The sequence below is a fragment of the Aythya ferina genome (assembly GCF_964211825.1).
Source record: "Aythya ferina genome assembly, chromosome: 1".
Classification (NCBI taxonomy): Eukaryota; Metazoa; Chordata; class Aves; order Anseriformes; family Anatidae; genus Aythya; species Aythya ferina.
Window position 1 is genome coordinate 175,106,218 of NC_140296.1, and position 26,204 is coordinate 175,132,421.

A 26,204-nucleotide genomic window follows, 5' to 3' on the forward strand; every position below is an offset into this window, starting at 1 on the left:
GCTTCTTTGAATGAAAAGTAGCACGTTGCCACAAATGCTGTTAGTCACATTCCCATGCAGCCCTGGCAAGTGATTTTAGGAACGTGTCACCCACCTTGGTCCTTTCATTTCATGCTTCATAGTTAAATATAATTTCCACTACTGAAGTACAATGGAATTGTTAGCTATACAGTATTTCAGATGCCACTGCAAATTCAATTACAGTTTTATTTTGTCATTTGATATGTCAGTGGAATAGAAACAATCAAGAAGATTGACACTGATCATAATCTGAATTGTCATGCCCAATCCTTGACAGAGGCATAAGTTAGAAAAGGTGTCAGTCATTCAAGACTCTTGACTCTCCAAACTATCACGGAACAAGTGCCAAGATGGTGGAGTTTTCTCTCCTTGTAAATAAAAAAATAAGATAAAATACTATGCTTTGCAGAACAGTATTTTCTGGAGAGAAAGATCACTCTTTAAGACTCACTTAATTTAAGAACTAACACTTGTGGCTATGCTTTTATAAGGGAGATATGTACAGAATCTCAGAAACTTCATTATTTTTAATGATCGTGTTACAATTCCTTTCAGCATTTTTTAAAGTGGTGTCCTGGCCTATTTTAAAGGAAGTTTCATTTTTTAGTCACACTAGTATTTTATTTTATATCTATTGGCACTGTAATAGTTCAGTGTTTCTGTTCTTTTCTTCAACATGATAGTATTTGCACCATCAAGGTTGCTCACTTTGTTTGAGCATGGCCTGTTACCTCATACACATTATGAGATGAGATAAAAACAAAGAGGCAAATCAACCTAATTTCTGCATAGCAGTGATGAATCCCTTGTTCCTCCAGGATGTCAAAATAGGTAGTCACATCTCAGAGCAAATGAGGACAAGAATTATCTTCTGTTTTAATGGACACAAGGGAAGCACTTTGAAATCATTTAATAGCTTGTTCTTCTATTCTACAAATATTTTAGAGGATTGCAAAGGCAACAGTCAAAAGTAAATATCTCCAAACACTGTTAAAATTCATGCTAATAGTTTTGCAAAGAATGATTTAATGGCAATAAGTAAACACTTATTCTTATTATAAAAATGAATACAGAATACAGCAGAGAGTGCATAATCTACAGGTACTGGATATCTAACAGAAAATAAAATCAAATTACAGGTTTACTAAAGTATAATGTGTGGGCTACATTACTTCACCCTGCACTGTATATTACAGTAAAGCATTATGCTGCAAGTTTATGAAAGACACACTAGCATTTACAAGGTCAAAATGAAGAGTTAAGCAGGTATGTATTTGTTGCTGTTAAATACTTCTATCCTAAACTAAGGCAGTTATATTGCAGCCACTGCCTGTATTGCAGGGAAGCAGAGAAAAGGTATATATCAGCAACAAGGCCAAGAGGGGCCCAAGTTAAAAGACTTAAACATCCACAGGTTCCTGTGTCCAAAATGATCATTCAAAAAATAGCCACTCAGCAATGGAAATAACCAAACCTTGGCAAGATCCTCCTTGTCTAGCCCTAAGGGATCCAAAAGGCTGTACATCACACAGGAAAGAGAGGTAATTTATCAATGGTTGATGTTCTCTGAATATGTAACCCACACACATATTCAGAATATAGGTTTTACCACAGACAGCGACATTTCTGTCTTCAGAGTAACATTAACGGCCGTGTTCAGGCTTTGCTGCCCCTTCTGTTATATGCCAGAATATTTGTTTGAATATTGTCTTTGTTTCATACAAAGTATTTTCACATTAATTTTTGTTCACCTACAAAACCATGTGCAGGCAATAATATTAAAGAATTTTTGAAAGACAAGGAAAGATGAAATGAACGACAATGAAGGAAAATGTATATATAATTTTTAACTGCTAGGAAATAAGCTCTCTGTCTTTCACCGAGAAACCACACAAAGGTGGCTCCAAACTATTCTCCACATTCATAGTTCCTGAGCTGGGACCGTGTCTTTCATACAAACAGCACGTTCAGGGCCACTTAACATTGTCTGAGTATTTCTTTAATGGCAGCAGGGAACACTGAGGCTGTGAAAGGATTGCTAAGTGGCTGGCTCTGTAAATATCAGGAATGGGGATATTTCAGAACAGGATTACTGAATGAGGTCAACAAAGCACGTGGATAAAGGAGATGTGGTTGAAATAGCCTAACCTGAATTTTTTAAACGGCTTTTGAAAAATCCCTTATCAAAGGCTTCTATAGAAACCCAACAGTCAGAGCTTTAGGGAAGGTCTTTATGTTGATAAATAACTGGTTAAAAGACAGGAAACAGGAGGTAAGTAGGTTAGCCAGACAGCTCTTGCAATGGAGGGAGGTCATTAGTGGAGTTCCACAGGGATTTGTGCAGGGGATGCAGTTGTTCATCATATTCCTAAGTAACCTTGTGAAATGGGTGAGCAGTGAGGTGAGAAAGCTTTATAATGATATTAAGTTATTCACAGTAATAAGGATGATGACTTGCTGACTGTGAAGAACTGAGAAAGGTCCTTATGGAAGTAAGTCCCTAGGCAATAAAACGGCAGATTAAATTCTTTGTAGATGAATGCAAAGTGATGCACAAAGGGCAAAACAATTCTAGTTTCCCATATGAAACAAAGGCCCTCAGCTGACCATTATAGCCCAGGAGCAAGATCTTCAAGTTATGATAGATAGTGCCATGAAAATATTATCTTAGTGTCCCATACTGTCCCATAGCATCCTCCTCCCCCATCCTTCCCCACACTATTAGGAGCTAATAGGAAAGAAATAGACAATCAGGGAATATCACAATCAGCTACAGGCTTAACTAGCTACACCATCACCAGCCATGTAGGACATGTTAATCTCATAAGATGGAAAAATACAAAAGCCCCCTTCATCACGGAGTGAAGATAAAAAATGTCCAATAAAGAAAAATGAAAAGAACAGAAAAAATACCTTTCTTTCAGCACTAACAGAGCCAGAACATGTAACAGGGTGAGATTTGTCCTCTAGAATAACAAACACAGAAAACCTGGTATGTCCAAAAAAAACAGCAAAGTACATCTCCTGGAGCTTTTTCATTTAGCACTGAAAATCTCAGGGAACAGAAAATCTTACTCACAGAAGAACAGATAAGCTTTTTCAAAGGCAAGCAGCATTCCACCACAAGTTACATGTCATGATATATAGCCATGATCCTTCAGGGGAACATAAAGATGTGTCTCTGAGGCCTGAGAAACTTCATACACCCAGGGAAATTGTGTGTTTGGGGTCAATATCCTGTTCCACTAATAACGAAAGGTAGGTGTGGATTCACCACTCAGTAGCAACCTTTTGAAATCCCAATACTATGTCCTCACAATAAGTCTTAGGCAGGTTTCTACCTCCATATCCAAGTGAATAGGAAGAGTGTCTCTGTCAGTCCTGGATAATGGGCCAGTGGAACAAGTGGTAACCTATCATTCTTCCATCCAGACCACTGGAAGTATTATTTTCTACTAGTTCTTCTGCTAAGATGGTCAGAGACAGAAATGGCGCTAGGAGTATTCATGGTCCCAAGTGAGGGAAGAGTCCAATTGAAATTAAGTGAATTCATCAGAAAGAACAGTCAGGAGTTGTGACAGTGATTCAGCTTACACTCTGGGACACCATGACAAGTACTGCACTAAAGCAGTGTTGAGAGAAGTCTTAGTTTCTCCATTTTTTCAAAAACAAACAAATAAAAGCACAGTGGTACAGATTTATTAAATACTAGTTTGATAAATTATAAATTAAACCATCCCTTGAATCTATCATTGCTCCTGATGATGTGAGTCAGAGGAGTCTCTGTGGCTCAGTGATCTCTCAAACCTTCTCGAGTATCATCTAGCAGTTAATGAGGAAAAAGAGAATTTCAATTAAATTACTTTGCAGCAGGAAAGTAAATGGGAATAGCATGCCCTGTCAACAGGATCAGACCCTGATGAAGTTTAATGTCAGTCTCTGGCTGAAGTTGACTGCTCCAGCTTCAGCTTTTGATAATACTAGCAGTCAAGGTATCAGGACCTTGTTTGTACTCCTTCACACATATGTAGGGCTTGTAGGCAGAGCTATGTCATTAAGCTAAGCAGCAATGACAGGTGGTAAGCAAACCTCTCAATGTTGTATGAGCGTCATTCATAATGCAATGCTGATATGTGATCGTTGGAGAGCCGAAAGAGCCATCACCCAGAGTGGAGGACAAAGTATTGACAGTCAAAAAGCCAACACCGCCTGGAAAGAAGCGGGGAAGCAGTGTTCCCTCCACCCCACTAGGAAATTGCAAGGAACAGAGGAAGCTCTGAGTGTACTCTGCCCTCTCTGTCAATATTCAGTGCCCCTCTCTGTCAATATTCAGTGCCATCCACTCCTTTTGGTAAATTTGCAGCATGCTTTACCACACATGCTCAGGACTGGGTCCTCACAAAACCACAAGTTTTTGTAGCAAGTTGCTCATTTTTACAGAGAAGGTCAGGAGGCCACCCAACTCTAATCATCAGAGGTTCTGCCCTGGCCTGAGTTCCTTCCCCAGCCTGCTCACACTCTCCCACTTGAAAGCCCTAACTGTTAGTTTATAGGCTTGTCTGGGTGAAATCTAACCTTTTTATTTTTTTTCTTCTTTTTCTTTTTTTTTTTTAAAGCTATCCTACCATGCCAAATCCTGTGGCTTCTGCCTCAAAAGCACTCCCCAGGAGAACAGTATGCATTCTATGAGAGCAGGAGACTGTCAAAGAAGGCACTTCCCTGGCTTCAAAGAGGAAAAAAAGAGAGGCAGTTAGTGTATTGAATCCATTCGTCTCTTCGCAGACCTATTTAGGACATCTAACACTTCCTACAGACTTCAGCAAAGATGATTATTAGTATTACAAGTTCTTGTCTAGAGGTGCAAAGGAGAAGGTCTTGTGCACCTGGAGCATGGCCCCATTCCCATTACACAATGGAAAAAACGTTTCTGATTTTATTACAAATTGAGTCAGACTCTGTCACCAAGCTAGCCAGTGAACAAGGAAGTGTTGAGGTGAAAGGCTTACTTCTGCCTTTTAAATCCAAAACAAACAGCAATCCAAAACATATCTTCCCATTTCAATCACTTTCCTGATTTAACTAGCCTGCCCTAGTTGTACTAGGACAGCATTATTGTTTATTGATTCCTCATTTTGAAAATGTAATACCATCTGTTTTGCTTTATTTACAAACTTTCCTATTAAGCAAGGAATAAGATCTTAATTCCAGTATGATTCCAAGGCACTGAAGTGAAGGCAACATCTGCTTTTTCATCTTCAGTTTTGCAGTCAAGAGGGTGGGTGGCTTCCTTGCAGAATCTTCTTAAACATTAGGAAACAGAGCCACTGCTGCGGATGTGAAAATGTGTGATGGTTCCATAACAGCCTTTCTTTTTTCTGTTTCCAAACAGAATTGGAAGACTCCATAACTGCACAACAAAGAGGGCCTGTGGCTGCTGATCAACAGCCAGCTGAATGTGAGCCAAGTGGCCAAGAAGGCCAAGGGCATCCTGGCCTGCATCAGAAATAGCATGGCCAGCAGGACTAGGGAAGTGACTGCCCCCTTGTATGCAGCATTGATGAGACCACACCTCAAATATTGTGTTCAGTTTTGGGCCCCTCACTACAAGAAGTGTTGCTTGAGGGTGTGCAGAGAAGAGCAATGAAGCTAGTGAAGGGCCTGGAACACACATCCTATGAGGAGCTACTGAGGGAATTAGGGATGTTTAGTTTGGAGAAGAGGCTCAGGGGAGACCTTATTGCTCTCTCCAACTACCTGAAAGGAGGCTGCAGTGAGGAGGGTGTCAGTCTTTTTTCTCAAGTGATAAGTGACAGGATGCAAGGCAATGGCCTCAAGTTGCATCAGGGGAAGTTTAGACTGGATATCAGGAAGAATTTCTTCATAATGGGGATGGTCAAGCACTAGATGGCCCAAGCAAGTGGTGGAGTCCCCATCCCTGGAGGTATTTAAGAGACTTGTGGATGTGGCACTAGAGGAAAAGATTTAGTGACAGGACTTGGTAGGTCATGTTGGACTTGATGATCTTGAAGGTCTTTTCCAACCTAAATGATTCTACAATTTTATAATATGTAGCAATCCCACAGAAGACTCATGTTACTTTGATATTGTTCCCATTGCTTGACATGCAGAAAGTCAAGCAAATTCAAACCGTATAAAGTATAAACTACATGACTATTTCTGCTCATATAGAACAAAATTGCTAAAGTTAGGCTGTGTGACAGATTTTCACCAATGCACATGCTGTCCACTGTTCCTAATACCTGACATTGTATATTTTTGATGTTCCTTAGCTGCCCTTAAACATTGTCATTTCCATAGATTGATTCACACACTTTGTCTAGAGATTTGCAAAAACTGCCCCTCCAGTCTCTTCTAGTCTCTCCGTCATTCTTTAGTGACAACTGGAATCTGATTTGGCACAATCCAAATTATCCTCCACTGCTGAAAAGACTTGAAAGGGTTTTCAGTACACAGGAAAGAGAAGGTCAGAAGTCTTGTGACTCTTGAATCAAGGCATTTCTATGCTGTATAAAGTGCTTCATGTAACAGGGTTTTTTATTTGTTGGATTGGTGGTGTTTTTGTTTTTGTTTTTGTTTTTCCTTGAAGGAAATGAAAAAAGGGGGACTTAATAAGTGTAATATTACCAATATTACCTAATGTAGTGTGACTTAAACAGACTCTGCTGTCAGAACTCTGTCTAAACAGAACATGCTGTCATGTATGTCTGATGAACATACCCTCTCAATTCAGCTTAGCTTATGCATCAACTTTCCTTAGACAGTTGTATAACGCTGTTGAAGCCCATAAAATAAAGGGTCAAGTTAAAAGCGTTCAGAAGTAGCCCTGAATTTTATTACTGATTCAGTAAAAACCCGCATTGATGGTCAATATCAGTTAACTCACCAACTCTGCAATGTCCCTATTGTAAGCTTGCATGTGCAGACAGTTTGCTCAGCACTTGATTTTCATGGCCACCATTTCACAGAGCATAATTTGTCTTGGATAAACCACTGATACATACTAAACAATATACTGAAAAAAATCCTTGATGCTGTTTTTCTCTTTTCCTTTTTTTATCTGTCTGTTGTACAGTATGTTCCAAATATATGGAGGATAGAAGATAAATTGCTGTAAACTCAGACTCCTCTTCTAAGACTATTCTTATAGTTTTATAGACTATAGTCTTAGAGTCTCACAATTATTCTTATTTGAAATTATTCCTATAGCGTTTTCTCCTAACACGTACCAGAGCCCTAAAATTCATATACCTTGGCTTGTTCCTTTGTTAACATCATATGTTATTACAGTTACTGGCTACACCCAGTGCTCAGATTTTTTTTCCCTTCATGTTCATATGATAAGTGATATGCATTCATCATCAGGCAATGTTCCCTGTTTTAATGAACCCCCTTAGAATTATGTTGATCATTTTGAATAAACAAACTGAGGTATCAATGAATCACTAGGGGAAAAAAATGATTTAGATGAATTAAAAACAAACCTGAAAGCTTAAAAATGAACTCCTTTCCCCAGTTTAAATGAATGTCATGCAGACTTCAGTTACTAATGTAACAGTCACAGTTGTTATTTCTTACCTACACTAATCATAAAATCTAATGTTAGTTTAAAAAAAAAGAATTCACTTTTTATTACTTTGTGTTTAAGAAATGCTTTTCCCAAACAATAAAAACACATTTGCATATGCTTCATCTTGTTACCAGCTAACTGTCATTTTCTGGTTCTCTTTCGCTAAGTAGGTAATTGGACAGCCAACATTTCAGGAAATAACTTTTTTAACAACTATAATCCAAGTGAAAAGCAGCCTCATAAACACATCTAATCTTTTGTAAAAGTTTATTCCTCTAAAGCAGTAAATTAAAGACAAATTTGATCTGATAGTTTCAATTCAAACAGGCTACCTTCAAATTCTGAGAAGTAACAGTTTTACTTTCTTTCCCTTACCTCCATTTCTCTTAATCACATCATTCAATTACTTGTAATTCTTTTAAATCTTTTTCATTAGATTTGTTTTTCTTGAATTATTACTCTCAGTTTCACCAGATTGCCAGTCATGATGTCACTTCAGAGCAAAGAAGGGATACTGACTGTGCTGTCTTTACATAAGTCAACAGCAAAGTTCCTATTCATAACAGAAGGAACAAAGTGATGCTCCAATTCATTTCAACTGAAACTCTTTAGGATTCCCAGCTAATTAAATACCCTGCCATTCTGCCACTTTGCCATTTGTATTTTTTTTTCTATTTCTGAGTTGAAATACTCGAATACTTCAAGAAATGGAATTTCTCTCTTCTCCTCTCCTCTTTTCCTCAAAACACAAAAATTTACTCCTTCTTTTTCTTTTAAAACATAGTATTGTATTTCTTACCATCCATGCTGTGACAAAATCTCCCATCCAAGTCCCAACTGCAGCTACCTTCATAAAATTTTCATTCCTGATGCCCATGAAGTCTGTTATAATGTATGCACTGTGGAAACAAGAACACAGTCTGTAAGCTAAACACGTTGGCTTAATGCAGTTATAAAGAATTTGCTTTAGTGACAAAATTTATGATTAACTGTGAAAGATTTCCCATTTCCTGCATAATCACTTTTTCTGCTAGATCTGAGTCTTGACATAGTACTGAACTAGGATGGGTCAATTCCAATTAGAAATGGAAATGTGAATCTGATTTTACAGTCCACGTCTCTTTTGAAGGTGCTGAAATAACTATAGGCAAAGGCTTTAGGGTTATGAATAGCTTCCAGAAATAAAAACTATTTTACACTTTTTACCTCTTTCTCTGTACAAATGGAACTGCAACATTTGCAGTATTGTTGACTTTGCAAAATCTTCATGAAGAAAAATGAAAATCTTTAACTTCTCTTCAAAAACTAATTGAGTCACTTGACTTTTAACTCTACCAGGTACACAAAAACATGTTTCTAAACACAAGATTGCAAGGAATAGAGAATTTCAGTGAGAGGCCATTGTTTCTTGATATATATAATAATGTATTTCCGTACATAAATTTTACTTAAATCCTAAAGAAGTGCTTTCATTCTGTTTAAATAGTGCAATAGGTAGGATTTAAAACCTTACATGGTAATTTGACCTCTACTCTTAAATTCATCAGGAAGATAAAAGGACAGTTAAGGAGGTAAAATTAATTGTGCTGGATTAAAAATTCTTTAGGAGAAAGCACAGCTTTTAATGTAGTCATATCCTTGGCTAAAAGGCTTTTATAGTATTTAGGAAGACACGACTCCCCTCAGGAGCTAACGCATTGATTAATTATAGCCATTGTATTTTAACTTCCCAAGTGATATCTGTGTTTTCAAGATATCTGGAAACACTGCTTATATAATGCTGTGCCTATTTAAGGATATGCACAACCAACCCAGTTGCATGTAACAACTTCTTTGAACATTGCATTATTCAAACCTTACCATTATTATATACTCAATGTTGTAATTTCTAGGAGCTAGGGGACGATATCTATGCAACTGGATCAGCGCAAGATGACCGCTCTGTCTAGAGCAGTCTTATTAAAATCAAAACTTTTGATCAGGATACAAGGTCTTGCTCACACAAATACATGGACAGCACTGAATCACGACTTAGATATAAGTTAGTAAGTTGTAGAGTATAAATGTTAATGTCAGTGAATGGTTTCATGACAGATGTGTAAAATGGTACACTCTAATGGTTCTTTTGATTATACACATTTGGTGACCTTTTAGCTAATATGTTACTAAAAAAAATACCATGCATTTTTTTAATCAGTTGAACATCTAATCAGTTGGCTTAGAATTTCTGCTGGAATTAAAATACTAATAAAATGGGAAAAAAAAAAAAAAAAAAAAGGTTTTCCGAGCTATTTTTAATTATGTTCTATGTTGCTAACAAGATCATTGATATTCTAAATTTATCATGTTTCTAATAAAGATCTAAGAACACAAAAGCAGCTATACTGGGTCAGTCTAAAGTCTCTCTGTTCCAACCTCCTGTCTCCAAGAGAGGACAACAGCAGATACCTAGGGAAGACTGTAAGAGCAAACAAGCACACACTTTCTAGATGCATTCTCCCAGTCTCTCTGTAACTGGGAAACAATTGGAATTCTTTTTTTTTTTTTCCTGCACCTTGGTTGAGTTAATCTTGTAACAACTTGTTAAGCTGAAAAATAATCAGGTCTGCATTCCTTAAGGAAGTGTCTCATTAATAAAAAAGGCACAATGTGAACATCAGCTGTAAGAAGTGACCCCCAAAAGCAACCTGGGTATCTTTATAATTTTTGTCAGTGTGAAACACATGCAGAAAAACATAGTTTTCACCTTTTTTATTCCCATTTCTCATATGCATTATACATTCTCATATGCATTATACATGATTACAGGTGTACAGAAACTGGCTGAACACTTGCACAGTACTGATGAAAACCAGGCCACTAAGGTAACTCCTATAGCCCACTGCATATAGTGAGCTGACCACAGCCACCCATGGCAGGATGATGTATACATGACAGGTTATACAAAAAGGCTGAGAGGCAACTTCTCACTGTATATAGGTATTAGCATGTAGAAGAGATATCAAACTAGAAGTAAACCATTTTTTTTAATTGCAATTGAAATTCTCCATGTAGTCACTTGTTTTCATTTATGTTAAAAGTATCTCAAGGCTTACAGTAAGGTCAGACAAGGTGGATACAATACTCAAATACATAGAAAGACCTTGAAAGAATCAGATCATCCTAGCAGTCCTTTCTGAAATTTGAAATATGAACATTTGAAATATGAAAGCATCCAAGAAGCCTAGTATAAATTGTGCATTGTAATCTATAATGAATGCCACAATTAAATATGCAAATTGACAGAGCTTCAGTTAGAGTTAAAATGACATTATTATGAAGAAACTCATAAGAATGTCATCTATGTATATTTTAAGTGCATTTACTGATTAAAATAAAATTACAACTTTTATGGACTGTGAGAAATATTTTCAGGACTATCCCTGCCTTGCTAGGAATAGTAATGAAATACACTTCTATTCTATTAACTATTAGGGAAACACCATTCCCATTTTTAAAAGGGGTAGAAAGGAGGACTAGGGGAACTATAGAGTGGTGAGCCTCACCTCTGTGCCGGGGAAGATCATGGAAAAAGTCCTTCTGGAAGCAACGCCAAGGCACATACAAGACAAAGTGATCCGAGACAGCCAGCATGGCTTCACCAGAGGCAAATCCTGCCTGACCAATCTGGTGGCCTTCTACAATGGAGTGACTGCATCAGCTGACAGGGGAAGAATGATCGATGTCATGTTCCTGTATTTCTGTAAGGCCTTTGACATGGTCCCATATGACATACTAGTCTCCAGATTGGAGAGATAGGGATTTGATGGGTAGACCATTCAGTGGATAAGGAGTTGGCTTGAAGGCCACACCCCAAGAGTGGTGGTCAATGGCTCTATGAACAAGTGGAGACCGGTGATGAGCGGTATCCCTCAGGGGTCTGTCCTGAGACGGGTAGTGTTCATATCTTTAAGAATAACATAACCAGTGGGATCGAGTACACCCTCAGCAGGTTTGCAGATGACTCCAAGCTGCGTGGTGCAATTGATACACCAGAAGGAAGGGATGGCATCCAAAGGACCTGGGCAAGCTGGAAAAGTGGGCCCATGTGAACCTCATGAGGTTCAACATGTCCAAGTGCAATGTTCTGCACCTGGGTCAGGGCAATCCCAGACACGAGCACAGACTGGGAGAAGAACTCACTGAGAGCAGCCCTGCAGAGAGGGACTTGGGGTTCTGGTGGACAAGAAGCTCGACAGGAGCCAGCAGTGTGCACCTGTAGCCCAGAAGGCCAACTGCAGCCTGGGCTGCATCAACAGAGGGGTGGGCAGCATGGCGAGGGGGTGGATTGTGTCCCTGCCCTTGTGAGGCCCCACCTGGAGCACTGCATCCAGGTCTGGGTCCCCCAGCACAAGAAGGATGCGGGACTGTTAGAGTGGGTCCAGAGGAGTGCCACTAAGATGATCAGAGGGCTGCTGTAGCACCTCTCCTACGCTGAAAGGCTGAGAGAGCTGGGGCTGTTCAGCCTACAGAAAAGAAGCCTACAGAATGACCTTATTGTGGCTTTACAGTACTTAAAGGGGACTAAAAAAGATGGAGGTGACTTTTTGCTCAATCGGATTAATGACAGGACAAGGGGAAATGGTTTTAAACTAAAAGAGGGGAGATTTAGAATTTAAATGTTAGACTCAGAGGGTGGTGAGGCACTGGCACAGGTTGCCCAAAGAGGTTGTAGATGCCCCATCCCTAGAGGTGTTCAAGGCCAGGTTGGATAGGGCCTTGGCCTACCTTTATCTAGTGGGTGGCATCCCTACTTATGGCTGAGGGGTTGGAACCAGATGATCTGTAAGGTCCCTTCCAACCTGAGCCATTCTATGATTCTATGATTAGCATTACATCCCAGTCTCTGCAGTATTATTTTCATTTAAAAACACAAAGAAAAGATGATTTGTTTTTTTAAAATATGGATTTGGGGCTGCTAAAAATGAAAAAAAAAAAAAAAAAAAAAATCACTTTTTATTTTCACGTTTTAATTTCATGCAAATGAGAGTAGCTGACATTTTTTAAAAAGCCATGCTTGCCTCATGATGCAACATGGGTATATATTTTACCAGTAAAAATATATATATTTTACAAAGTAAAATTAGTTCTATTTTGAAAAAATCCACAGTTTTCTCTTTTTTAGCTAGTGATCAGAGTTTTCTTTAACTGGTTACTCTGTTTCATGGCTAAGACCCAGGTCTGCCAGGAGGGTTAATGGCTGTTGGGTTCCATATAGCTTTCATGATCCACCTGGGTTTTATATAGTTTGTCAGAAGGATTCTGTTTGTTTTGCCATACTCAAATTCTGTAGCAAGGTACATTCATATTGCATGAGCAGCACAACCTAAGAAAACACTGACTGGAAAAACACAGCAGTTAAAGCTCATAACTGAGCAAAAAGCTCTTCAGAAACAGAGAGGATAACTAAATAATTAAAGGCTGAGGAGCCCATGCTTGTGAAAGCTATAGATAAAGGACAAGCTTGTAACTGGGATTTGGGACAAACCTACTATTAATCTTTGATAATAAAACTGGAAGCTGCTAAGCAATGGAAACTGCTCTTTCCAGGCCAAAGCCTGTGGAAGGCAGACCGCCTTTTTCATACAACAAGATAAAGCAAAGGAACCAAAAGACAAAATAAAATACAAAAATAAAAAAGGGGAGGGGGGGAGAGGGAGAGAGATGAAGAGACGAAGTAGAAAGACATAGTTCTAAAATAGTCCCAAAAACATCATCATCTTGTGATGTCTACATCCATGTTGTTGCAAAAGGTAAGTTAATAACAGGCAATCAGAAAATGATGTAGAAGAACCATGTATTTCATCACTTTTTGGAGTTCATACCAGAGTGTGCCCAGATCAGACAAAGAGGGAAACAATAGCACTTCCCCCAGAGCAATTTTTCACAGAAAAAGAGATTTCAATTTTTATTTATCTTTTTTTTTTTTTTAAAGAAGGATGACACTTCAGCAGCCTCCAAAATGATTAACAGTCTGAAAGCACACAGAGCACTTTTAAGATGGATACAGATGTATGAACCACTGTGATGCTATCAACAATGTTACAGGCACTGAAAGAAAAGCCACAGCCAAAACTCAAGGCTGAGGTGGTGTCTTCCTGACCATCCCATGAATTTAGGCACTTACATTTAAGCATAAGTCAGGGATCCAAACTCTCAATGGAGCCTTCAACAAGATAGCAAGTGAAGATTAGAGCACAATTTGTCCTTACTCTACTGTAGATGTGCTAGGTGAAAGAGTTGTATACCTTTTGTTACTGCAGGATGGCTACTGTGTCAAAACACTACGTTCATATACCAAAAGCCATTGTTAAACCTAGGTGACTACATCATTCCAGATGCTGTGACGTATCCTGGTCTCCAGCTGATAATCCAGATGGATCTGGAACTCAGTAAATCCCATGACACATCTGACAATCCAGACACATCTGAACTGAACCTAGATCTAAATGGACTGCAAAGAGAATGTTGACATTTATGGGAAGTTGTAGTTGCCTCATTGTAGACATTTAATGGCTACAGGGCGTTGGTGCATTTTAACAATTTTTAAGATGGCTTTTTGCATACTCCAGAGTATCTAAGGCACAGCACACAGCATGTTCTGTACAGAGTCTACAGGAACAGCACCCATGCACCCATGAAGTAGTAGCTTGAGGCTCTTCCAAAAGGAGTGCAGGCCTAGCTGTCTTCTATCTTATGAAAAGTGATTAAAAGTCTGTACATGTTCTGCAGTCTGATACATGCTCTTATGAGGCAGTTTTATTATCTGGCATTCCCCCTAAATAGTCAATTCACTGAATTCATCTTCTTCAGTGCACCTGACAAAGTGGAACGTGTTGACGATGGCCAACAAGTGACAGCATGGGGGTTCACACAGTCTGAAAAGATGTGTGTTTTGACATGTCATCACAAGCTTCTTGATTTAGCAGAGGCAAAGAGTGTCAGAATAACTGAAAACATACAAAAAAGACCGTAGATACAGTTCCTGATCCATATTTTGCACTCTAAAATGACAGAATGGCAAATGAGAAACATGGTAGCACTCTGCTCAGCTGAAAAACTACCCCTGTGCTGCCAGAAACTGGAGTCATCTGGAACCAGAAGATGCAAAGACAGGATCTGCTGACCTATAAACTGGCACACCATAACGAAAGTGGTGTTAACACATAGCTACCTGCCAACAGTACAGACAGCACAACACCTAGTCACACAGTAACCAACCATTCCCAGTGAATACTTTGGAGGTTCAGATGACACTTTTTCAATGACACCAGAACGGAGAACATTAAGAGGCACTGAACCACATATTTGGCTTGACAAGGCATCAATGAGGTAACTGCTACTAGAGGCTCAGCAGGCTAATCTACAAGGCACAATAAAACCAGGATTCAGTAACGGCTAGACCATAGCAGGCTCTTTCCTGAGACAGATCCACGGCACAGTGCAGAACACCTGAGACTAATGAACTGAGGCTGCAGCTGAACACTGTTTGTTAGTAACTTATTTATACATGTTTTCGGAAATCAGGCACCAGACCTGTAATTCTGAAAACTTCTGCTCATCAGCCTACAGGCCCAAGGACTGCCTAACATACTCTGGGGACTTAGTCTTTCAAGCTCCCAAGCCCTCCCAAGCCATTTAAAGTTCTGCTGCTAGGCATGTACAGGAGCGTCTCACTAGCCACAGGAATAAGCATTTTGGCTTCTGGCTTACATCTGTATTGATTGATATCAGTGAAGCCGTTATTCCTCCACTTGGTTTGCCTGCAGAGCTCCATCTGCTAAGTGTTTTGCAAGCCTGCCTAGTAGACAAGGCCCATTGGAAAATGCAGCAAACACTGAAAAACACAGCAACCATATTTCTGTCTGTTAATGTAGAGAGGTGTATGTACCTAACTTAAATGGTAGGAAACGCATGAGATACAATCACTCATCCAAGGAATACTGGTTCAATCTCTTTCCAGGTTAGAGAACTGCATCTCACTATCAGAACCCATAAGAAAAGAGGATGAGAAATACATGTTTCAGCCTATTCTGGTGAAGGATAACTGAAGATATATGTCTCATACTACTTTTGCTGGATTTGAGTGGGGTACCTCTTCACAACTTCCACATATGAAAAAGGAACTTGCTTTCTTCCAGTTTTAGAGCAGTTAATTATTTATTTTTTTTCATAGAAGCTGGTATGGTGCTGTGTTTTGGATTTAAGATGATAATAATGCTGGTAACACATTGATGCGTTAGCTGTTGTAGAGCAGTGCTCACACTAAGCCAAGGACTTTTCAGCTTCTCACACAGCTCTACCAGTGAGGAGGCTGGGGGAGCACAAGAAGCTGTTCAGGAACAGAAGCAGGACAGCTGACTCAAACTGGCCAAAGGGGTATTCTATGAGTCATGCTGAACAATAAAACTGGGGGGAGTTAGCCAGGAGGGCTGCCACTATTTGCCAACTTGCTGGGCATCAGGTGGCAGGTGGTAAGCAATTGCACTGTGCATCATTTGTTGTGTATATTCTATTATTATTATTGTTTATTCTTATTATCACTTCCTTTTCTGTTCATTCACCTTTATCTCAACACGTGAGTTTTACCTTTTTCTGATTCTCTCCCCCATCACATAGAGACAGGAGGGAGGGAGTGAATGGCAGTGGGGTGCTCAGCTGCCTGCTGGGTTAAACCAAAACAGTCTTTTCTAGCCATCATATGAGCCTCTGTATAGGCTACAGGGAGAAACTCAGGACAGGAGTCTGGATTAGATCAAAAGTATAGGGTAATAAAGATGCTTAAAGTAAGTTACTTTACTTTGAGTAAGTTACTCAAGTAAGTCAGCATCCTGAGACCAGTTAACACAGGCTTTAAAACATATTATTGTCCTTAATATAGTTCCTTCCACTGCAGGTAATCTTCATGAGTGTTGACATACTCCCAGGGAGTTTAGATGTCAGAATCTGATACACCTACATCACTTTTTTTAAGCCAAACTTTAAATGACACAAAATCAGAGAGCATTAGTGGCTGCACTGGGAACTGAACCCAGATTTCTCATCTCACAGATGAGCAATGTTCCCCATCACTGTGCTAAGTGCTTCAGTGTAGAATGCCGTACTACTCCTAGAGGTTCCACTACAAAGCCCTTCCTACAGATGAGATAGTCTGAGAAAAAAAACACAAAAGATGACAGACAACAGAGTTTGACAAATTGTTTGATTACTCAAATGTATTATACCCATGGGATTATTGTTCATATTTTCCAAGCTCTTTGCTGTTCTTGTGCATTGTATATCACTACAGGTATATTCTGTTTAGCCAGACAAAACAAAACAAAACAAAAAAGTTGAAGAGAGCATTTAGCATGTCAGCAGCAAATAATGGTTACACTACTCAGCCAAGGGCAGGTTGCCTGAAACACTTCTACAGCTACTGTGCTAACAGATGAAGGCTCACATTAACTTACATCACAGTCCTATGAACTTCCCTCCACACTCACACAGGCACAATCACTGCAGCAGTTTATTTGTAGCCACTTATACTTCCACTTAAACTCTATAACAACTGTGTAAATTATTTTCCTGAATGACATAAATGACATCAATGACATGAAGGGTTGTCTCTTGCCTTTTTTACAGGCCTGTTTAACACTATGGGAGAGGATAAAGAGATTTACATTCTGCTAAATTATTTGTTTAGTGAGAATTGTTTTAGTGGCTAATCAAACAAGTTAAAAGAATTGTTTCATTTTTTAGTATCTCTTTGAATAGGCTAGAAAATTTCTGTAAGTAATCGACGGGTCTGTGTATGAGCTGGTACCGGATATGTCTTATTTGATTCACTCTATTTGCCTCTATATTATGATATCAAAATAGTTTTTCAGTAAAAAGATCCCAAATGCCCAGGAGCACAAACAGGACAACTGGCCTTGAGTGGTTTTTTTGAGGGTTTAAATCCGATCGTGGCTCACCACTCTATACCACACCACAGACATACAAGTTTACAGTCTTAGCCCTTCCTATATGCATATGGAGAAGGACAATTGCCTATTTTCAACAAGCTGTTAAACAGCAAGCTAGATTACACACATAAACATTGATGAAAAATGTATACTGAGTTTCTAAAATTTAGAAAAATGTAAATATGTGGATTTTTTTAATGTCTAACTTTTTTTGAATGTTATAGGTTTGCTTCATCTGAATTCAGATAATTTTTTGGCAAGCAATATTTAAAAAAAATAGTTACTAGAAATTGAAAATAACAGAAACTAAGGTATATAACAGGCATTTGGGAAGTTTAAGTTAGTTTAGATGGTTGAGGAAGGTGATTGTTCCACTCTATGCTGGTACAGCCTCACCTCGAGTACTGTGTGCAGTATTGGGGCACCACAATATAAGAACGACATAAAACTATCAGAGCGTTTCAAAAGGAGGGCCTCAAAGATGGTGCAGGCTCAAGGGGGGAAGACCTATGAGGAGCAGCTGAGGTCCCTTGGTTTGCTCAGCCCAGAGCAGAGCAGGCTGAGGGGAGGCCTCATGGCAGCCTGCAGCTCCCTCACGAGGGGAGTGGAGGGGCAGGCGCTGGGTTCTGCTCTCTCGGGACAGCGACAGGACCCAAGGGAATGGCATGGAGATGGGACAGGGGAGGGTCAGGCTGGGGGTTAGGGAAAGGTTCTGCACCCAGAGGGTGGTCGGGCACTGGGACAGGCTGCCCAAGAAAGTCATCACAGCGCCTGGCAGAGTTCAAGAAGCATTTGGACAATGCTCTTAGACACATGGGCTGATTTTTTGGTTGATCCTGGGAACCAGGAGCTGGACCAGTGATGATCCTTGTAGGTCCCTTCCAACTCAAAATATGATTTTATGATTCTACAATTCTATGAACACTTTATTTTCAGGAAGCTGTATTCATACCATGCAACTGAATGACAAGTAACCAAAGGACTGTCCTTTCTGCATGGACTAGGGGACTCCTAGTGTTTCACTGAACACTGGAAGACACTGCAAGAACTTCTTGTGACTTTTGTGACTGGAATGAGACAAGGTGCTTCACTACACTTGAGGCTGGATCAGCGTTAGCTTTGAAAAGCAACCCGCTGGATGTGGTTTTGAGAATTGTAAATCCAGATGAATGCAATCTGCATATGGATGCCAATTTGTAAAGTGAGGGAGATATGACATATGACTCACCTTACACTTTGCATCAAACTTATGTTAACTTGAGGTGGAGGAGTGTTACTGCTGCTAAATAGGGTACTTTTTTTTTTTTTTCTCCAATACATCAGTACAGTGTGGTAAGTTTTTGTTTTGACATTTTTGTTTCCAGAATTTTGCTGCAGAGACATCAGAGTATCTGAAGCTGCACAGACATAGTCTGTGTAGTCAAAATAGTAGTCAAAGTTATGAGAAAAAGACGATCAAGAAAAATTTATTATTATCAAATGGCAGGTCATACATAGTATGGAATCACTTAAAGGAAAATATTGCTTTTAATGGACTGGGGAAAAAAAAATGAAAATATAAGCATATTTGCAGCATATTTTCAAAACATAAAGCCTTCCATTTCTCAAAATTGAAAATTACCTCAGGGTTGGGTTTGAAATTTACGTTATTTATTTTTAGAAATATTTAGCTAGATTTTTTTTTTTAATCTGTTTCTATAATTATTCCATCTTTCATTCTAAACTTTTATATCATAAGCATTTTCAAGATTTTAATATCTTTTGCTGGTTCAGGACAGAAAATTCTTTTAATTTGCCAAAATTCTTGTGAGACTGAAAAAACTTGTCCAAATCACTTTGGAATAGAATTTGTTTTGCAACATTTTTCTTTCAGAAAAATGTATTTCTACTTCAAACTACAACACAAAATAAGGTCAGGTATGCCTTTAGAAGATTAAAAGCTTAACTACAGATAGGAAAACATTCATCCTATGGTAAAAGTCAAGGGAACTTGAGGCTTAATTATATCTGTAAAGTATCAAAATCAATTTACCAGTTTTCTATTTTCCTTTTAATTATTGTTTCACAAGAAACTTCTCATGTTAACTTATGAACCAAACTCAGATCATGTAAGCAAAGTTCTCAGAGAGAGTGTAACATAGATTGTAGAGGACTTTTAATGACTGTTTTTAATTATCTGGACCAATCTGGGATTTTGTATCATGATCATTAAAATTGTGAATAATAGTTCAATAGTGTCAAGGTTGTAGAACAGGTGATTCTGTGCCAATATTTTAGAAGTAGTTCTTTGTGTTTTTTTTGTTTGTTTGTTTGTTTGGTTTTTTTTTCCTCTGTAAAGATAACTAATATTATAAATGAATGAGTCAGGAATAAGACAGTATGTCATAACATCTGAAACTGAATGGATGGATAGCATGGGCAGAATCCATCTACTTTGAATTGCAGAAGTGCTCTATAAAAGGAACACTGAGTAAGTAATACCTGAAGCGGAGCTTGTAGGGTGTTGGCTGTATTTGTAGAATGGAGATTGGAATATATGAAAGTTTCAGGGTAAGGTGAAGATTTCTTAAGTATCTATTAGAATATTGAAAGATCCACCAAATAAGCAATTAGTAGTAATTAAACAGAGTAGGTAAAATCACAGAAAAAAAAAAAAAGGTTGGAATGAAATTCAAGAGATGATCTTGTCCACCCCCTCAACAGGGCTAATTGACATTAGATCAGATTGCTCAAGGCTTTCCTTGCATAAATTGTAAAGATTTAATTTTATTTAAAATAAAATTAAAACATTTATTTAAAACTATATATCTCACAAACAAAGCTTACCCAACTTAAATATCTAAACAAAATTTAAAAGGGTGCTAGAAACTGAGTTCACTTTACAGCTCACTGCTCTGGTCTTCTAGTTCAGAAGGTCTCTTTCTGTTCTGGGAAAACCTCATCCATATAACACAGTCCTAAACAGTCTGAAGAAGGAAGAGAGCACTTCATTTTTTTTTTCTTCACATCACTACAGAGTTAAGTATTTGTTAAATATCCTCCACAAAATAAGACAAATGTAAGTGTTTTAAAATAATATAAATAATACAAAAGTTAACGATGCACATAGGCATATATTATTAATGCAGCATATGAGTTTTTTTGATTTATTTTTTGACATTGAGAGATAGAACAAGTCAAAATGATAACAGTAAAGTTAACTGAAAACTTAATCAGTCTCCTATAGGATCTTGTTGTTATAGGATCATGTTGTATATGGGCAAAGCCTAAAAAGTGGAGCAGAGGCCCCTGGAGAAACTTACTAGTAACTTTCTAGACACAGTAACTAGTAACTTTCTCGACTAGTAACTTTCTAGACACAAACTAGAAGCTTGTGTCTGATGCTCAGGTGATACCTTCATGAACACTAATGGCTCTTACATCTGTGCCATGGATTCCTCCAGTGGGTGTTGGGATCACTTGACATGCAAAGATGTTACACACTGAATTTGACAAGGACCATGGAGTGATAATCAATCAGCCAAAACCAGTGAAAGTGAAATGCAATAGGAGAAGAATAATATCAAAAAATATATATTTAAAAGAAGGAAGAGAAAAGAGGAAACTGGACTGACTTAATTTGATAGGAGGGAGATGACAAGATGAGCATATGTAAACTCATAAATAGATTTCAAGTACAAAATATTTGAATAGGAAGAAAGGTGAGAGCCAAAAATGGAATTGCTATTGTCACAATCCTCTATTGGTTTTAGAAAAGTGTTTAGATTCAGATGTATTTTGCTACTCCTCTTGTAAAGATTCAATTGTCCAGAATCTCAGCATTTCAGAATAAGTTTCACTACAAAATGAAAAAGAGAGATGCATCCTTCCTTGAAAAGCATTCAACTAAAACCTTCATTTCAGACAAAGGAATATATGCTTTCTATAATGTTATTTTAGTGTGTCTAGCTGCTTACAGATGCTTTGCTGCATGTGTAGATAAAAGGAGGCTGAAACTACAGTTTGTTCAAGGAATTGGAAGAATATTTTAATAGAGACTTGAAGGAATATGACAGTTTGGAACATCATTATGCAATGGTAGAGATGAATATGCGGGGTCTTATGAAAAACAAAAATGATATTAATATGTCACCCTTACTATGCTTTTGAAAGAACTGTATATGCAGAAACAATAATTCAGCCTAAAAGAAAGAGAGAGAGTGAGACTTTATTCACATGGAAGATGGATATTGCAATTTGATACAGCCAAAGAAGGAACTCTAAATAATGACCTTCTAAAACATTTTACCTGTAAATGTTTTTTTCCAAAATGTTGTCCAAGTTCTACAGTCTGTATACACATAGACGATACTCTTGGCCTAAATCAAAATGAATTAGGAAACTCTCAGATAAGAAAAAGTTATTCTTTAAAGTCATTTACAGGTGCAACAGAACAGGAAATATTTTTTCTGTTATGTATGATTGGTTTCATATCTATGGAAGATGACTAGTGCATATCAGCCCTGCTGTAGTCCATAATACCAGACTTGAGATATAGAAACTGTTGGGATTGTTCAGAATAAAAAATATACCGTGCTTACAGGTACTTTTGCGGAAAAAATGGAGCAAATAGTGTCATGAAAACTCAGAAGCCAGTCTAAGGACTTGGTTGACTTGTCTCATAATATAACAACAGCAGCAGATTGCAGAACAGATGGAAAAGAACTAGACTTCAAGCAATATACAAATTGAGGAGATTGCTTCTTTACTATATTACTTGAAATTGGTATATAAAGAACAACTGGGTCTAGGGCCAGTCAGTTGACAAGAGCTGGCATATAATCATGGCAGAGGATTTCAGATGGAAAATGCAGGGAAGAAGACAGTCTGTTCTTTCACTCGTCTGCCAAAGCAAACACCTTGATTACAACTACTTGACCATCATCTGTACCATACAGAACATACAGCCCCAAAGAGTTCAACACTGGATCTGCTACAGATTTGCTCTGCATTGTGCTTACTACTATATTCTCTTGTCCTTACCCTACTCAGCATGTACATAAAATTATCATTGAAACAAAAGGGACAAATTGTCAGAAATTGTTTAAGGATTTGATCCTAAAATCAACATAGCTCAACATATTGCATATTATCACAGAATCACAGGATCATCTAGGTTGGAAGAGACCTCCAAGATCACCAAGTCCAACCTCTGACCTAACACTAACCAGTCCTCCACTAAACCATATCACTGAGCTCTACATCTAAACATCTTTTAAAGACCTCCAGGGATGGTGACTCAACCACTTCCCTGGGCAGCCCATTCCAATGCCTCACAACCCTTTCAGTAAAGAAGTTCTTCCTAACATCCAACCTAAACCTCCCCTAGTGCAACTTTAGCCTCATCCTGTTGCCAGGCACATGGGAGAATAGACCAATCCCCACCTTGCTACAGCCTCCTTTAAGGTACCTGTAGAGTGCAATAAGGTCACCCCTGTCCACTTTACAATACAGCCTTCTTTTAATAACTTCAAAATGAATTATCAGAAGATAGGCATATGGCAGAACCACACACTGCAAACGTATGTTCAAGCACTATCATTTGTAATACAACTTTAAGACACGTAACTGGAGAAAAGACAGAAATTTTGGTGTGATCTTCATCCTCATAAAGAATATTCTTCTATTTTTTCCCATGCCATCAAACAATGGAGAAAGCTAGGTATATATGTGTGCATATTTGATACCCAGACGTTAATTTTTAGCTATATCTTTAGGGGCAGTTAGTTACAAATGCTGGGATTCATATCATGTAACTTTAGACTTTTTTAAGAAGTCTCAATTTCAGATAGTAATTCTAGAATCCGCTATAACAGTTAATTTCTTTCCATCATCAATGGAGGAGAAATAAGCACTTTAGAGATGCAATAGATGCAATTTATCTGACTTATCTTAGACATCTGTACCAGGTCGGCTGGGATGGAGTTAATTTTCCTCATAGCAGCCCATATGGTGCTGTCTTTTAGATGTGTGACCAAAACAGTGCCGATAACACACTAATGCTGCCTTCCAGAGTTAACTCACAACAACATCTCAGGATGAGACAAATCATCTTCTGGAGGTCTGAGTTCAGTCATTAGAATTATATATTTTTACTAAACCAGTCTAATGACCATAAATTGTCCTTGCAAGTCTACTTCCCAAACTGCAACTAAAACCAGTGAGACTATGGAAAATATAGTATTATATAATATAATAATCTCTAACTGAAAAAAAAAAAATCTTTTGTTAAGATGTAAGGTTGAAAAGTATGTATATCTGAATATCCGAATAGTGTAAAAGGTTACATGATAAATCATTGTCAGTAAGAAATTTTTATAGGAATTAGCAAACTGCAATTAAGATTTCATTAAAAAATGAGTTAAATCTAAAGTTGAACAGATGGCTATCAGGGCAGATATACGCAGAATCAAATAAACTACAGAGTAGATGTTCTATCTTTGTCTGATGCTTATGATGGAAAACGTATCAAAGAACTACTGTTCAATGATAATCTCATCCAGAAATAATTTTATAGTGTGAGAAAGTTATCACCCACATATTACTGGCTGAAGCAAATAGTGTCATTAATACAAATACCTTGCGATCCTAACATTAGATGCCTGTAAGGATTCAGGAATGTAATGTTTACATTTATTTTTCAAGTATTTCCTTATTGATTATGTGGGAGATTTTTTAATTAAACTGATATTCTACAATGATGAAATGAGGAAATAGAAGGCTGCTGGGAGGCTCTGCAGAGTAATTAAAAACCTCTCTGCTCAGAAACAACCACCACAAAAATTCTCTTTGCAGTCTGAAACCAGTTTTTTAGGATGTGAGAATGGTTGGAAGTGCCTGCTCTGAAAAAGATGAGGCTGAATGTAATTCTTCTGCTAAAAATGTATCTTTTAAGCCTTGTACAAGAATATTTTGTGTTTGTTTTTTGTTTCGTTTGTTTAAAAAAGATGATAATAAACAGCTCCCTTCTTGCAGTAAGGCGTATGCCACTGTGAAAGTGGAAGGCAGTAAAATGCTATGAGAACTAATCAATAGAAACTGCTGGCTAGAGGTGGAGTATGAATACATTATCATATTTCAGGACTTGTAAATCCCATTTGTAATCAAAATTTAAATACATAAATTTAAAAATATATATATTATTTTTTCTAAATGAATATTTCACTATCCGTATGTCAAATATAAAATGTCCCTTTGTGTTTTCTAAAACATCTTTTCCAAATGCTCATATACAAACAGAAAAATATATCTAAAGCTGATCATTAAATCAGACATAATACTGAACACCTCCTTTTGGTATATGCACTGGTTATGGTTGGAATGGAGGTAACTTTGCTCATAGCAGCCATACAGGACTGTGCTTCGCATTTGTAGCTATTACTGTGTTGATAACATACCAATATTCTGGCTTTTGCTGAGTATTGCTCTCACAGCATCAAGGCTGTGTCTCCAAATCCTTCTCAAAAGGCCAGTAGGCTGGAAGTGAGCAAGAGGCAGGGAATAAATTTCCTCCTTTTGCTTTGCTTTCATGCATGGCTTTTGCTTTTTTTATGACACCGCCTTTATCTCAACCTACGAGTTTGTCCATCTTATTTTCCTCCCCCACCCTGTTGAGAAGGGGGAGTGAGAGAGTGACTAGGTGGGTGCCTGGTGGGCCAACCCAATATATTAATATCATACTGACTTTCTAGTGCCTACCTAATGTAGCAAAAAGAGTTCACAACTGATAAAGCATACTCTGATTTCATTTTAATAATGCTTTAAATATTACTAAAATAATATTTTATATGAATCATAAAGCAAAACCGGGGGGATTTTCAGAGACACCCAGCACCTATATTCATCTTTTTGAAGGTTACCTTCATTTATGTTTGGCTTTCACTGATATATTGTTAAAATAAATATGCCTAGAGATTTCAAAAATATAAGCGATCTCCTTCTGTTAACATCACTTGTTTACAAAATCAATACCGACAGATTTGTAAAACTGAATTTTCACATTTTGTTCAACTTGTTGTAATCTAGATATAAGTACTGCTTTCCTATGTACAGATCAACCTTATGTCATTCACTATTGGTTGCTATCTGGGACATCTACATTTAGGTCTTCATTTCAAAACCTATGAATCAGAAACGTTCACAAAATCATATATTTCTAATACATGTAGCAACCTAATGAGAAATCTCAACATTATCTCAACATGACAATGCAGGTGATCTGCTAAAACACAAAAAAAAAAAAACAAAAAAACAAACAAACAACAAAGCAAACAAACCAACAAAAAACAAACAGAAACACCCATGTGTTTGTGTTTATCTCCTGTAATGTTTAAAGATTTTTTTTTTGTCCTCTTTTGAAGGCTGTTCAGTCAGTAGTCTGCCACATTTATGAACTGAAATTCCATTCCTTGTTCTGTACTGCAACTGAAAACGAAATCCTCTGCCAGATAAGAGACAAAAGAATGCACTGTGACCCTGTCCCTTTTGATTTACTGGTTGTACAGGCACACTGTGCATTACATTGAGTCATCTCTTTAATTTCCCCAAAGGTTACATTTCAGAGCAGGTAG

General features: G+C 37.9%; 1 protein-coding gene across 8 annotated transcripts in view; it reads right to left on the minus strand.

Annotated features, from left to right (window-relative positions):
• The window catches only part of TMEM117 (transmembrane protein 117), a 217,003-nt gene that overhangs the window by 111,478 nt on the left and 79,321 nt on the right, over positions 1–26,204 (minus strand). For all 8 annotated transcript variants that reach the window (XR_014688795.1, XR_014688796.1, XM_084507022.1 and 5 more), the window contains one exon: positions 8,409–8,508. Coding sequence is in view for 6 of the 8 variants with exons in the window: in XM_084507022.1 (XP_084363148.1) it covers positions 8,409–8,508 (100 nt within the window). In the remaining 2 variants the exon portion in view is untranslated. The remainder of the gene's footprint in view (positions 1–8,408; positions 8,509–26,204) is intronic.